Source organism: Tarenaya hassleriana, unplaced genomic scaffold, assembly GCF_000463585.1.
Source record: "Tarenaya hassleriana unplaced genomic scaffold, ASM46358v1 Cleome5, whole genome shotgun sequence".
Classification (NCBI taxonomy): Eukaryota; Viridiplantae; Streptophyta; class Magnoliopsida; order Brassicales; family Cleomaceae; genus Tarenaya; species Tarenaya hassleriana.
In genome coordinates this window covers 3,656,417-3,671,514 of record NW_010967707.1, presented here as the reverse complement: position 1 = coordinate 3,671,514, position 15,098 = coordinate 3,656,417, and the positions used below count along the sequence as shown (strand labels likewise).

At 41.0% G+C, this 15,098-nt stretch overlaps 5 protein-coding genes across 6 annotated transcripts; 4 read left to right on the top strand and 1 right to left on the bottom strand.

Annotated features, from left to right (window-relative positions):
* Positions 1-22: 22 nt before the first annotated feature.
* Positions 23-735, bottom strand: LOC104826714. Its single transcript, XM_010559542.1, has 2 exons — positions 397-735; positions 23-191 (listed from the first exon to the last, which is right to left on the bottom strand). The coding sequence occupies exons 1-2, from the start codon at positions 701-703 to the stop codon at positions 175-177; spliced, it is 324 nt and encodes a 107-aa protein (XP_010557844.1). The 5' UTR covers positions 704-735; the 3' UTR covers positions 23-174.
* A 445-nt stretch (positions 736-1,180) lies between these two features.
* Positions 1,181-1,909, top strand: LOC104826713 (alpha-humulene/(-)-(E)-beta-caryophyllene synthase-like). Its single transcript, XM_010559541.1, has 2 exons — positions 1,181-1,454; positions 1,545-1,909. The coding sequence occupies exons 1-2, from the start codon at positions 1,206-1,208 to the stop codon at positions 1,836-1,838; spliced, it is 543 nt and encodes a 180-aa protein (XP_010557843.1). The 5' UTR covers positions 1,181-1,205; the 3' UTR covers positions 1,839-1,909.
* A 1,070-nt stretch (positions 1,910-2,979) lies between these two features.
* On the top strand, positions 2,980-7,587 carry LOC104826712 (alpha-humulene/(-)-(E)-beta-caryophyllene synthase-like). Of its 2 annotated transcripts, none has more exons than XM_010559540.1 (11): positions 2,980-3,133; positions 3,215-3,494; positions 3,604-3,976; positions 4,061-4,282; positions 4,352-4,493; positions 4,614-4,862; positions 4,941-5,411; positions 6,558-6,659; positions 6,743-6,806; positions 7,018-7,156; positions 7,248-7,587. In XM_010559540.1, exons 1-7 carry the CDS (start codon positions 3,005-3,007, stop codon positions 5,232-5,234), a joined length of 1,689 nt encoding a protein of 562 aa, XP_010557842.1. In that variant the 5' UTR covers positions 2,980-3,004; the 3' UTR covers positions 5,235-5,411; positions 6,558-6,659; positions 6,743-6,806; positions 7,018-7,156; positions 7,248-7,587. The 2 variants fall into 2 exon arrangements, with proteins under 2 accessions (XP_010557842.1, XP_010557841.1); XM_010559539.1 differs by having other exon boundaries at positions 6,743-6,877.
* A 772-nt stretch (positions 7,588-8,359) lies between these two features.
* On the top strand, positions 8,360-11,180 carry LOC104826711 (alpha-humulene/(-)-(E)-beta-caryophyllene synthase-like). The gene is made up of 7 exons (XM_010559537.2): positions 8,360-8,625; positions 8,763-9,042; positions 9,158-9,530; positions 9,613-9,831; positions 10,042-10,180; positions 10,402-10,650; positions 10,788-11,180. Exons 1-7 carry the CDS (start codon positions 8,509-8,511, stop codon positions 11,079-11,081), a joined length of 1,671 nt encoding a protein of 556 aa, XP_010557839.1. The 5' UTR covers positions 8,360-8,508; the 3' UTR covers positions 11,082-11,180.
* Positions 11,181-11,397: 217 nt separating this feature from the next.
* Positions 11,398-15,080, top strand: LOC104826710 (glycosyltransferase-like KOBITO 1). Its single transcript, XM_010559536.2, has 11 exons — positions 11,398-11,863; positions 12,159-12,308; positions 12,439-12,491; positions 12,732-12,840; positions 12,924-13,058; positions 13,196-13,240; positions 13,364-13,551; positions 13,943-14,084; positions 14,183-14,229; positions 14,378-14,465; positions 14,567-15,080. Exons 1-11 carry the CDS (start codon positions 11,471-11,473, stop codon positions 14,852-14,854), a joined length of 1,638 nt encoding a protein of 545 aa, XP_010557838.1. The 5' UTR covers positions 11,398-11,470; the 3' UTR covers positions 14,855-15,080.
* Positions 15,081-15,098: the final 18 nt, after the last annotated feature.

Sequence of the window (15,098 nt, the reverse complement as noted above, 5' to 3'; positions counted from 1 at the left end):
ACATTATATGAAAGTATTTAAATGGATAACGGAATACGGAGAATATATTATTTTTATGAAATATTGTTCATTACACTAGACTTGATCGAATTAGTACGAGATGAAAGCTACAAGGCTTCAACAAATTATTCCATCACATAGGTTCAGGTCCAATCATGCCATGACAACATTCTTTCACGGGACAACGTAACCTGCGACACAAGAAACAGAACAACCTGTCAGTACTGAAATTCTTCCCTGATGATCATAACATACATTATACTATATGGATGATAAAATGCCGTCAAGAGATGCGCACGAAAGACATGCACGTATATATACACACACCACGTGTATATATATAATGCACGCATGCGTGCACATATATTCGGAAAACAAATCGAAACTTGAACTTACTCCCGCACTTGGTTCCGTGGGCGAGGGGTTTTCCGCAGAAGGCGGCCACATGGACGACCTTATCCATGTCGATCTCTTTCTCGACCATGGCCGTGATGTGACCGCATGCGCAAGAAATGTCAGCAGCCTTCACGACGCTGCAGCAGGCCGGGGATGGGTCAACTTTCCGGCCTGGCCGCTGCACGTATACCGCACATTCTTTCATCAGGCCACCGATGTCTCCCCGGCATTGTTGCTGTGCCGAAACTAGGGTTTCGGTGACCAGAAAGATCGCTAAACCAACCAGAACAAGAGAAAGTTTTGCCATCCTGTTCTCCTTTATCAGATATAGGGTTTTGATGGTTGTGAAGGTGTTCGAGGGTTTTAGGGTTTATATAGAAGTGAGGGGACATATTGGGTTGGTTTTGCATGGGAGCGTTGGGGTTGGGAAATGTGGACACGTTTACCTATGGGGCTCACGTGAATAGGACTTGAAATTTTCTGACGAATTCAGATGAATCACCCCGTGAATGTAAGAATAGTGTTCGCTTGCTTATACAACGAGGCGTATGTATCGTTTTCTACTATTTTCTCCTCTTACACTATCTTCTTTTTATTGCCTCTTACTGGTTTCTTGGTTCTCAAAGTAACAAATCCGTATCATGTTCGGCTGGTTGAGAGTATAAAACTTTTAGTGGGAGGTAATGGGTTCAACCGAGTATACGTTTTCTTTGAATTTATCGGTTTCGACTGATTTACCTGTTTCACGTGGTTTATAAACTATTGTATGAGATCGATGGGTTTTTTGTATATGGATATTTTGATAAAAGATGAAAATACTCGAAAAGAGCTACTGTCGAGAGGCAAAGTGGTTGGACGATGATTACGTAGCGATGTTCGACGAATACAAGGAGAACGGAGCTTCTTCGTCTGGCACCTATACAGTAATAGCCGCAAGCTTTGCGGGGATGGTTGATTTCGGCAATCTTGAAGCCTTCGAATGGCTAAGCTCACGCCCTATACCTCTCCAAGCCGCTGAAACTATCATGAGATTCATGGACGACATTGCTGGCCACGAGGTACTTACCAAAACAAATTTTTTTAAACAAAATCAACAATGTATATCCAAATCTGAAACATATATATATGCGCTTAAAAATCGACTGTAGATGGAACACAAGCGGAAACACGTGGGAACGGCCATTGATTGTTACATGAGGCAGTACGGCGTTTCGAAGAGCGAAGCCAGGGACGAGATCCGAAACATGATATCGGATTCGTGGAAGGATCTGAATGGAGAACTGATGAGGAGGCCTCACACTGTGCCTTTCCCTCTTCTGATGCGAATTCTGAATATATTGAGGGGCACTGAGGTGTACTACAAGTACGGTGACGGGTACACCGAGCCGGAGCGCGTGAAGGATTACATCGTCTCTTTACTCAGACAAAACATACCCATCTGAGTATTGTATCAATGTCTTTTTAACAATATTTCGGACTTACTAGTGTTTCCTAACATTATTCGTAAGTGTACCGGGACGAAAGAAAATAAAATGACACAAGAATTTAACGTGGCAGCGATTTCTACGTCTACGTATATCGATAACCATATGTGGAATACAGCACACTCAATTATTTGAACACCCAGAGAGAAAAAAAAGCTAATATATTCAAATGGATCAAGTGGGAAACATATATTTTTATAAGCTCTCAGATAATGTTTTTTTTTCTTTCAAATTGCTTTAATCAAAGCGTAGGAGTGTCTGTTTATAGGCCGAAGAAATAAAAACCATATGGATGGCATTGAGCCACGTCCCCTCCACCGTATCTTTTGCACCAATATACTATTGGAGACGTCACTAAGCAAGCAATGCCAAAGATTAACATGTCTGTCTCTGTAAAGCTACGTGGCCTGTTGGCTGTTTCTATGTTGCTCGATTCGAGGGTTGTAAGTTTCGGGAATCGGTTTGGGTTTAGGATGAGAATGTATGGGTTCGATTTTTTTGGTTTTATGAAAATAGATATGAATCAGTTTTTATATTATGTTTGTTTCGGTTTTATAAAAATAAGTACCAATTGTTATGTTGCCACTAAAACAAGTGAACAAAATTATCTAAGAAGAGATGTCATTTCATTTGAAAAAAAAAATTATACAACTCTAAAAGTGTCTCTTTGCTATTATAAACAAAACTATTCAAAATAATAATATATTAATTATTACTGATATATAATTTCTAGAAGTTATAACTTTTTTGAATGACATTCTCTCTCTTGACTAGCTTTTTTTTTTATATCATATAGGAGTAGAGAATTTTCTATTTATCTACAAAGCTAACTTAAGAAATAATAAAAATCATAAATTATACACATTTTCATTCAATTAATTATGATGAATTAAATAATAACCAAAGCCATAATTAAATATAATCTTATATATATATATTACCAAATATAATCACATATACTTTATTAACCATGCCCATAATATAGTTAAATACTAGTGGCTATAAAAAATATATGACAAGTTTCACGTGGTTGGTTCTAATTCTATATATATAGCGCTCCATTGTTCAATAAGAATTGCCAAAACCGAGAACCGTTAGCATATAATATATATATATATATACATATGGAGCATCAAAAGAGTCCAGTGGATGCTGAAAAAGAGGCCTCTCGGCCTTTAGCTGATTTTCCGGCTGGCACCGGCGAGGATTTCTTGTCGGCTGCTCTCAGCCTTTCTTCGGACACAGACCATTCGGTACGTACACCCGTCATGACCACATATAATTTTTGAAATTTTGTTGCAAATTAAGTTTCTTTTATTGCACGTAACTGGCAGGCAAGAGAGGCGTACAAGGAGAGGCTGAGTTCACTGAAGGAGCAGGTGAAGGGATTGTTTACGGCTTCGAAAGCTAACCATATCGAAAGCGTCAAGTTCATCGACACGTTGTGTCGCCTCGGTGTGTCGTACCACTTCGAGAAAGAAATCGAGGAGCAGTTGGGGAAGGTATTCGTTAGTAGTGATTTTCACGGCATCATAAGGGGCGACGAATGCGATTTGTGTACGGTCGGGCTTGCTTTCCAGGTCTTCAGGCAATTCGGCTTCAATCTCTCCGCCGGTATCAAACTCGTGTCTTTGGATTCCCCCTTCATTATCCACATTGTCGTTTTTGTTAAAGATTAATGAAGAGGTTTTAATACACTAATAATGGTTTTGTACATTCTAAGATGTGTTCGACAAGTTCAAGGACGGGAAAGGGAAGCTGAAGGGGAATCATGGAGCAGATGCAGAGGGAATGCTGAGCTTGTACGAGGCTTCACAGTGGAGAACCCACGGTGAAGATTTTCTAGACGAATCTGCTGTTTTCTCGGCGACGATTTTGGATGGACTAGCTTCTCGATGCAGCCTCCATCTGGCAACACGCATCAAGAATGCTCTGAAACATCCGTATCATAGAGGTGCCCCGAGGATAGAGACGAGACAATACATCTCGTACTACGAAGAAGAAGAGATGCGTGATGAAACATTGCTCGAATTCGCCAAGGTTGATTTCAACGTATTGCAACTCCTACACCTTGAAGAGCTTGCCCTTGTGTCCAGGTAACTTTGCTTCGGATGAAACTTAGACTTTTAACTGTTTATCGTTCGGTGTTACATCTGAATTCCTTTTCAATGTACTTTCAGGTGGTACAAAGATCTAAGGATTGAATCGAAGGTACCGTACGCGAGGAGGAATAGGACGGCTGAAGCCTACTTCTGGGCGCTCACTATATATTTCGAGCCACGGTACTCACGGGCACGGGTCACAATGGCCATTACATTGCTCGTATTGACACTCGTCGATGACACATATGACGCATACGGCACTATACAAGAACTTAAACTCTTCACAGATGCATTGGACAGGTGCAAACGTCTGTTTATATATATATATGGTCATGATTGCCGACAATGAAACTGATACCGGTCACGCAGATGGCTTGCAGATGCACCATACCAACTACCAGATAGCATAAAGCACGTCTATCATATCATGGTAGATTTTTACGACGGATTGGAGAATGAGCTAGAGAAGGAGAAAGGAAGATCGGGCTGCGGATTCCATCTGAAAATGTCGGTAAGGCGAACAAGAGCAGATCCCTATCCATACGTAAATCCATTGTGTGTGTTTTCATGTGAATCTATGGAGGTTGTATAATTTATTTATTTTTTGTATATGGATCTTTTTTGATAAAAGATGAAAATACTCGGAAAGAGCTACTATCGAGAGGCAAAGTGGTTGGAAGAAGATTACGTAGCGACGTTCGACGAATACAAGGAGAACGGAGCTTTTTCGTCGGGCGCCTATGCGGTGGTGGCCGCAAGCTTTGCGGGGATGGTTGATTTCGGCAATCTTGAAGCCTTCGAATGGCTAAGCTCACGCCCTAAGCCTCTCCAAGCCGCTGAAACTATCATGAGATTCATGGACGACATTGCTGGCCACGAGGTACTTATCAAAGTTTATAAAAATCATCAATGTGTATCCAAATCTAAAACACATATATGCGCTTAAATTCGATCTCAGATGGAACACAAGCGGAAACACGTGGGAACGGCCATTGATTGTTACATGAAGCAGTACGGCGTTTCCAAGGGCGAAGCCACGGAAGAGATCCGAAACATGATATCGGATTCGTGGAAGGATCTGAATGAAGAACTTGTGACGAGGCCTCACACTGTGCCTTTCCCTCTTCTGATGCGAATTCTGAATATATTGAGGGGTACTGAAGTGTACTACAAGTACGGTGACGGGTACACCGAGCCGGAGCGCGTGAAGGATTACATCGTCTCTTTACTCGGACAAAACATACCCATCTGAGTATTTATCAATGTCTTTTTTTTTTTACGATATGATTTTGTATTAATAATATAATATCTGAATTTTTTTTTTTTTTTTTTTTGGTACGATGGGAAACCCCTATCCTACAACCCTTCGGTGTCCGGACCTGAGAAAACCCACCGCCCTACGCAGTAGCCGGCAAACCACGCAGAGCAGGTAAACCATCTTCGTAAAGCTGACCGGCTCAAGGGGAGTACCATACCTGGGATTCGAACCCACAACCTCATGGTAGAGGGGGTTGTCACTAGGCTAGGGGACTCCCCATAATATCTGAATTTTATTACTTCGCAGTGTGTGTGTGTTTTTTTTTTGCTTGCATTGTATGTGATTCAAATTCGTTATATAGATCTCAAAAACACTCTACTCGCTCTTCTTCTTCCAAGCCATTTTTACGAATTCTCTGAAAGTCTCCATGAAATCCAACCACCGTGCTCCACTCATCTCCGCCGCATCTTCTTCTTCTTCTTCTTCCTTTAGCCACTCCTTCGTTTCTCGGCTTCTTCTTCTCCTGACGCTTCTCCCTGTTTCGCTCGCCTGTCTCGCCTTCGTCCTCCAATGGCGCGGTGGCGGCCTAGCCGACCTGACCTCCGTATCCGCTGTCGGGTCCTCCACTTGGGCTCCTGGCGGCTCTGATCTCAACCACGAGGTGTTTCTAGGTATGGAGATTGTTTCTTCTGTCTCTCCCAAGACTCATCTTTCGTCCTCCGATTGCTCCAATCTCGCTCGTAGCTCTTCTCCATCGTTCCCTTACTACGGAGATCGGAAGTTCGGTGTTGATGCCAATTTGAAGCCTAAAGTAAACCCTAAATTCCGTGATTCATTCCCTTATCCCGGGGTCGATCTGAAATTTGAGTTTATTATTGTTCTGTATGTGTCGATCTGAAATCCTGATTCGGTTATCAATATGGAGTGTTGGGTCTTGCTTGTTCTGTTCGGATTTCTATGCCCGATGGATCGATCACGGCCAATTGGGTCTAGGTTCTGGGGCTGGAGGCTTTCATAGTTGACTGTGCTCACATTTTTCATAATTAGGTTAAATGTTCATGACATTGTTGGTGTTACGTTTGATTTGCATATATGTATCACGACAAGCACATCCGCGGGTTTGGATCAGATTCTGCCATGGATGTTCTATCATAAGGTTTTCTAGTTGGTCCATTTATAGTATTAGAGAAGGATGGATGATTTGTATTAGGTTGTGACATGTTCTGTTCCTGTATGCTCGTGCTGTTTTTTTATTTGAGTTGTATGTTGGGTTGGTCTACTAATGGATTTACTTTCCTTTTGTCTATGGGTCATCAGTCGGATTTGGAATGAGACGTGGTTATCAGCTTTCTTTTACAAACCGTGCAATTATGAATTAAGCAATCTCTCGACATGGAGATGGCTATTATCATGGCAAGGGTATGCATTGTGATTGAGCTTACTTGGTTATTTTGTAGATTTTCTGTCTTTCATTGAAACATATTCTCCTTGCTATGTGTCAGGATGCGGGCATGGATTGGATACTTCATCTTGACACTGACGAGTTAATATACCCAGCTGGTGCTCGTGAGTACTCATTGAGGCAGTTGCTGCTCGATGTCCCTCCAAATGTTGATATGGTTATATTTCCAAATTATGTTAGTGAGACTGTGACTTTCGTTTGTTTAAGCCTCTTTTCTGTTAATCTTATAAATATTGCAGTCATGATCAACACAATATAGATCTAGTTTGATATGGTTATAGCCAATAATGTGATACATATATACGGCTCACTCAGGTGGCTTCCTGATGCACCCTAAACACTACCGGATGGCATGAAGCACGTCTATCATATTATGATAGATTTATTTGACAAGATGGAGAAGGAAATGGAGAGGGACGGACGATCAGGTTGTGGATTCCATCTGAATTCGTCGGTAAGATGCATGTAACTATAACTTTCCACACGATATCGATCATCACTTGACTTGTATAAATATCTTTTTGTTTGGCATTTTTTGCCAAAAGATGAAGATTCTTGGGAAGGGCTACTTTCAAGAGGCAAAGTGGTTGAGCGAGGATTATACTGCGACGTTTGAGGAATACATGGAGAATGCAGCTGTTACATCCGGTTTCTATCCAGTGATAGCCGCATGCTTTGCGGGCATGGTTGATGATGGCAAACTCGAGTGCTTTCACCACCCGCCCTAAACTTCTCATAGCTGCAGAAACTATCATTAAAATTTAAAATTGTGATTTCACCACCCGTTTTAACGCTTGCCTAAGCAAGTGGGTTTTGGTGTGGTTTTGATTGTGAAATAGTTAATTAAATTTAAAATAATTATAGGCGACAAAAAAAATTAAGTAATCGTTCTCGAATCTAATAGAGATACGTACAAAATTATAAATATAAAGTATTGAATAATTTTTTTTTTGGTAATGGGATATACTGAACCAATGTCTAGACTAATCTTGGAGACGGAAGTTATCCATGTGATTTAGATTATACATTCTCTTTCCAAATTTGAGGATCATTAAAGGAGTTTTCGTCGAACTGTTGTAAAATCCTTTGCATTAAAAGCTTAGTTTCACGACGACGGTTAACCGTTGGGGGCTAGGGGGCCATTATTCATTATCGACGCCACAAATTAGCACCCATTTTTCACGTTTTCGCCAGAAAGGTTCATCCATTCAATTCAACCTTTGCCTGGCTTGACCGGCGTGGAAAAATTAACAATTTCATTTTTAGATATTTCAATATCAATCTGATTCAGATTTTGGTCTATATCGAATCGGAACTGAAGCCAAGTTTTTCGATTTTGAAAAATAGCTTTTTTTTTTCAAAATCCAGCTTTGCCCAGACATAATTCAGTTTGGTTTGGAATGGTCAGATAACACCGTAAGAAAAACTCAATCACACCAATCTTTGTCCGGTCGTTCAATATCCAGCATGAAATCGTCCAATGTGGTATGCCAAAAATTAGGATTAGGGGTGGTCAATTCAGGTCCGGTTCGGTTCGATTATTTTGATTATAGGCAAGAGAGGCGTACAAGGAGAAGCTGAGTTCGCTGAAGAAGTTTGTGTCAACTTTATTAGGCGTCTAGAAGACAATGCGATGCCTTAGAAATCATCGACGAGTAATAACGTTGTTGGTGTTGGGGCCTTTATTGTTCATTACCTTCTATCCGTATCCAAGGTGTTCATATTTTTCACGTGGCTGGTTCTATATATAATGTCCCCCAGTGCATATATTGACAATGAGAACGGGTAAACTAACCTTTGGGACATATGGAAAAGAGTTGGATCGAAGCCGAGAGAAAGGCCTCTCGGCCTTTAGCTGATTTCCCTGCCGGTGTCGGGGAAGAATACTTGTCCTCTTCCTGGATTCCCCATACGGACCATATGGTAAATATTGAGCCATGAACACACACACACACACACACATATATATATATTTGTAAATTATACGTTATAGCCGACTACCCATAATAATTTTTAAATTGGCAAATTTTGTTATAAATTTTCTTTACTGCGACTGGTAGACAAAAGAGGCATACACGGAGAGGCTGAGTTCGCTGAAAAAGCAGGTGATGGAATTGTTTACGGTTTCGAAAGCTAATCCTATTGAAAGCATCAAGTTCATCGACACGTTGTGCCGCCTTGGTGTGTCGTACCATTTCGAAAAAGAAATCGAGGAGCAACTGGGGAAGATATTCGCGAGTCGTGATTTTCACGGTATCATAAGGAGCGAGGAATGCGATTTGTGTACTGTCGGGCTTGCTTTCCAAGTCTTCAGACAATTCGGCTTCAAACTCTCCGCGGGTATGAAACTCGTCTTTGGTTGGATTCATTACTCATTTTTCTTTTGTTTTTTTGGTTAAAGTTAATGAAGAGGTTAAATTGTTTAATACACTAATAATGGTCTGTACATTCTAAGATGTGTTTGACAAGTTTAAGGACGAAGACGGAAAGTTGAAGGGGAATCATGGAGCAGATGCCAAGGGAATGGTGAGCTTGTACGAGGCTTCACATTGGAGGACCCACGGTGAAGATTTTCTAGACGAAGCTGCCGTTTTCTCCACGACGGTTTTGGAAGATCTGTCATCTCGATGCAGCCCCCATCTTGCAACACGCATCAAGAATGCACTGAGGCACCCGTATCACAAAGGCATCCCGAGGATAGAGGCAAGACAATACATCTCGTACTACGAAGAAGAGGAGATGCGTGATGAGACATTGCTGGAATTCGCTAAGGTTGATTTCAACGTATTGCAACTCCTACACCTTGAAGAGATTGCCCTTGTATCAAGGTGGAAATGTTCTCTCCAAGTTATACATTGAGTACTAGATTTCTATTTGCTGCATCTGAATTTCTTTTCGATGTACTTTCAGGTGGTACAACGATCTAAGGATTGAATCGAATGTACCGTACGCGAGGAATAGGACAGTCGAAGCCTTCTTGTGGGCGCTCGGAACATATTTCGAGCCGAAATACTCACGGGCACGGGTCACACTGGCAATTGTTATACTCATAATTACACTCATCGATGACACATATGATGCTTACGGCACTCTAGAGGAACTCGAACTCTTCACTGACGCATTGGACACGTAATTGATCTCCAAAATACAAATGTCTGTGTCATAGATTAACCAACTATCATATACAATATGCAGATATTCATGATACGCTTTGACGAGAGAGAGAGAAAGAGAATGTTATAACACATAAGATATTCTTCGTATCGATCGTTTGATAATCTTTTGGGATGTTTTTTGTATATCTCAATAATATTCTCGTATCTTCTCCATATCACACAGGTGGCTTCCTGCTGCCCCTCACGTGCTACCAGATAGCATGAAACACGTCTATCATATTATGATAGATTTTTACGACAAGATGGAGAAAGAAATGGAGGAAGAAGGAAGATCCGGATGTGGATTCTATCTGAAAAAATTGGTAATGTGCAGTATAACCCTTTCTATCGATTTTTTTTCTTCACATATGCATTAAAACTGTATGTCGAAACGTGGAGAAATGTATTTACCTGAACTTTTCTGGTTCTCTGTGAGATATAGTTGGGTAAAAGTTCGGTGAACTTTCAAATTATAAAAAAAAAAACTCTATGTTTTCTTGTTCTAATATAAACTGTATACGTTTGATTTTTTTTGGGGGGAAAGCTGAAAATGCTCGGCAAAAGTTACAATCGAGAGGCGGAGTGGTTAAACAAAGATTACATACCGATGTTTGAAGAGTACAAGGAGAACGGAGCTCTTTCGTCCGCAATCCTTTCCGTGGTTGCCGCAAGCATTGTAGGGATGGAAAGAGTTGGCAATGTTGATGCCTTCAAGTGGTTAAGCTCACGCCCTAAACCTCTGCTAGCGGCGGAAGTTATCGGCCGATTCAAGGATGACATTGCTGGCTACGAGGTAATTAGAAAAAAAAAAGTTCAAATTTTTCGAATTAACCGTATCCAAATAAATCGAACCGAACCGAACCATTCGCCCTGAAGCATCCTCTCAATTTCTTCTAATCTTTCTGGCATCATAATTTCCACGGATTTCAGATGGAACACAAGCGGAAACACGTCGGAACGGCCATTGATTGTTACATGAAGCAGTACGGCGTTTCGAAGGGCAAAGCCACGGAAGAGATCCGAAACATGATATCGGATTCGTGGAAGGATCTGAATGGAGAACTGATGAGGAGGCCTCACTCCGTGCCTTTCCCTCTTCTAATCGGAATTCTTAATGTAACGAGGGCTTGTGAGGTATTCTACAAGTACGGTGACGGATACACCGAGCCAGAGTACGTGAAGGAGTACATCGTCTCCTTGTTCGGACAAAACATACCCATCTGACATATATAGGCGTAATTTGCATGTATGTTATATGTAATTATATAGTTTGTTTTCATATGGGACCATATATAGTTTATGCAAAGGATATCGATCATTATAGATATTTATATCTCGAAAATAAATATTTAATTGAGAAATGGATTGATATGATCACTAATTTGTGAATTTCTTCGGAGGAAAAAAACAGGATATACTTAATCAGGACGATCTTATTATCTTGTATTAATAATATAATATCTGAATTTTATTTATTTTTTGTTACATTTGTTTATGTACAATAAATAAAGCTGCTTTATGTTTGTATCTGATTCAAATTCATCGTATAGATCTCAAAGACACTACTCGCTCTTCTTCCTCCAGGCCATTTTACGTTTTCTCTGAAATTCGCCATGAAATCCAACCACCATCACCACCGTGCTCCACTCATCTCCGCTGCATCTTCCTCCTCTTCTTCTTCCTCAAGCCACTCCTTCGTTTCTCGGCTTCTTCTTCTCCTGACGCTTCTCCCTGTCTCGCTCGCCTGTCTCGCCTTCGTCCTCCAATGGCGCGGCGGCGGACTCGCCGACCCGACCTCCGTATCCGCTGTCGGATCCTCCACTTGGGCTCCTGGCGGCTCTGATCTCAACCACGAGGTGTTTCCTGGAATGGAGACTGTTTCTTCAGTCTCTACCAAGGCTCATCTATCGTCCTCCGATTGCTTCAATCTCGCTCGTAGCTCTTCTCCATCGTTCCCTTACTACGGAGACTGGAAGTTTGGTGTTGATGCCAATTTGAAGCCTAAGGTAAACCCTAAGTTCCGTGATCCGTTCCCTTTGTGCCGGGGTCGATCTGAAATCCGAATTTCTTGTTCTGTATGGGTCGATCTGAAATCTTGAACCGGTTATCAATCTGGAATGTTCGGTCTTGCTCATATTCGCTTGTTCTGTTCGGGATTTCTAGGTCGGATGAATCGATTGATCACGACCCATCTTTCTAGGTTCTGGGCTGGAAGCTTTCATAGTTGAGTCGAGTGTGCTTACATTTTTCATAGTTAGGTTAAATGTTCATGACATTGTTGCTGTTATGTTTGATTTACAGATATGTATCACGACAAGCACATCGGCCGGTTTGGAACAGATTCTGCCATGGATGTTCTATCATAAGGTTTTAGGAGTCTCGACATTTTACCTTTTTGTAGAAGGGAAAGCTGCTACTCCCAGCGTTTCGAAAGTCTTGGAGTCTATTCCAGTGAGTGAAACTCCCTTTCAGTTCCATCAATGTGTTTTAGTGTTATCCCTCTGTAAGTATCACTTTGATCCCTAAAATTGTATATTAAGACTTTTTGTTCATTGCATACGAATTTTGTTTTCTCTTTCAGGGAGTTAAGGTAATATACAGAACTAAAGAGCTGGAGGAGAAGCAGGCTAAGAGGTCAGTCAATATTCACATTACTTTTCTTTGGCAAATCTTTAGATTAGGAATGCACTATAACGCGTTGAAGAGATCTTCTAGTTGGCCCGTTTGTAGTATTAGAAGTCCTTTTAGGAAGGATAGATGATTTGTAGTAGGTTGTGACATGTTCTGTTCTTGCATGCCGTTGTGTCGTTTTTTATTTGAGTTGTATGTTGGTCTGCTGATGGATTTTTTTTCCTTTTGTCTATGGGTCATCAGTCGGATTTGGAATGAGACGTGGTTATCAGCTTTCTTTTACAAGCCATGCAATTATGAATTATTTGTCAAGCAATCTCTCAACATGGAGATGGCTATTATCATGGCAAGGGTATGCATTGTTATTGAGCTTACTTGGTTATTTTATAGATTTTCTATCTTTGATTGATACATATTCTCCTTGCTATATATCAGGATGCGGGCATGGATTGGATACTTCATCTTGACACTGACGAGTTAATATACCCTGCTGGTGCTCGTGAGTACTCATTGAGGCAGTTGTTGCTCGATGTCCCTCCAAATGTTGATATGGTTATATTTCCAAATTATGTGAGTGAGACTGATTTTCGTTTGTTTAAGCTTCTTTTCTGTTAATCTTATAAATATTGCAGTGCACGATCATAGATTTAGTTCCACCTATGATCTGGCTTGCAGCATGAGTAAATGTTTTGGCTTGTGTTCTTCAGGAAAGCAGTGTTGAAAGAGATGATATCAAGGATCCTTTTACCGAGGTATAAATTCTACTGTTTCCCTTTTGAATCATCTCAGTAAATCAGATCCTGGAGCTGTAGTGGTTTCAATGGGTGTGTCATGGAACATTTGAGCCTCTTCTTACATGCGCTTCACGCTATCAGGTGTCAATGTTCAAGAAGAACTACGACCATCTTCCGAAAGATACATACTTTGGGATGTACAAGGAAGCAACACGTGGAAATCCAAACTACTTCTTGACTTACGGAAATGGGAAATCAGTCGCTCGTATTCAAGAGCACCTCCGTCCAAATGGTGCACACAGATGGCATAATTACATGAAATCTCCGAAGTATGCATCTTCTTTTTCTCAATAATAAGTGAATATTTATAAAGATGGAAGAAGTGCAGAGAAAGTTAAAACATATATTTCTAAGAGCACACTATATTCTAACTAGTTAATCATATTACATTTACTTGCCTTAGTTGCTTTCTAGCAATTATAAGTACATTGAGGAGAGAACTGCACCATATACTGTTTTTTCCTAACTGCAATCTCAGTATGTATATTCGTATTTCAATGCTTGTAGATCTCAATACTGCCTATGGTCGCATCTTCCACGCTTGGTGATCCTAACGTGTTAGCGTTAGAATGTGATTCCTATTCTTTTTTTAGGAGCGGATGATCATCAATTTGATTTAGTAATGGAATCGAAATATTAAATCGAGGTAATTCATGGCAGTGAAATTAAATTGGAGGAGGCTGCTGTTCTACACTATACCTATGCAAAATTTTCGGATTTGACATCCCGACGTGATCGTTGTGGCTGCAAGCCAACAAAAGAAGATGTGAAAAGATGCTTTATGTTGGAGTTTGATAGATCTGTGAGTTCAGCTCCTTTGAAAGTTCCTTTTTATATTTCGGGCACCACGCCTCTATACTAATGCTTTTTATTTTGATTTCTGGACGTTTGATATTATAGGCATTCATAATTGCCTCTACAGCAACTGGAGAAGAAATGTTAAACTGGTAAGAGTTTTAGATGCACCATTACGATCTTATGCAGGTTTATTCAGTGTTGGATCTTTTAACACTCTTCAAACAAGTGCAAACCTACAAGTTCTTCCGATGACTTGAATATGTTTCGTAACATAAAGTTGTATTGGATCTTGTTTAGGTACCGTGCACATGTTGTCTGGGGCGACAAAGAGATGAAGCTGAAACTCCTGAGGAAGGGCATCCTGACACGAATTTATGCACCGATGGTACGAATACTCGATTTTACACAAATTCCAAAGGCAAAACCTAGGATGGAACTCTATGCATCCTGTTCTTGTCTTAATCTCTAGTTGTCGGGGTAATGCAGGTAATAATACAAGCGTTGAAAGAGTCTGGTGTCTTCAACTCAGTTATCTCTTCAGCTCCGACAAATCTTTCGAAGAACAAGTTCTTAGAATCCATTCGAGTCAGCAACTCATCCAAAACCGCATCTGGATCTATTCCCTCGAGGCATATCGAGAAGAACAGAGAGCGTCAGCACATCTCGGCCAGGCGAGTTCTTAGTGCTGAGTCAGTGAACAGCCATGAACCAGCCGTCCCGCCATTGTCGCCCCCAGGGATGGAACATGATGCAGTGATCACCACAGAGGAATAACAGGTTCTTGGCGGCCGCTGACCACGACGATCACCACCACCACTTCTCTTTCTCACCGGCGTGTAGGTTAGAAAAGGCGGTGGAGAGACAGAAGAGAATGTGAGGAAAGCGGGTTTTCTGTGATTGTTCGTTCCCGATCATCACCCAAGCGCTGTGTACACTTAGAACCGAGAGAGAGAGAGAGAGAGAGAGAGAGAGAGAGAGAGAGAGAGAGAGAGAGAGAGAGAGAGAGTGGTACTCACAT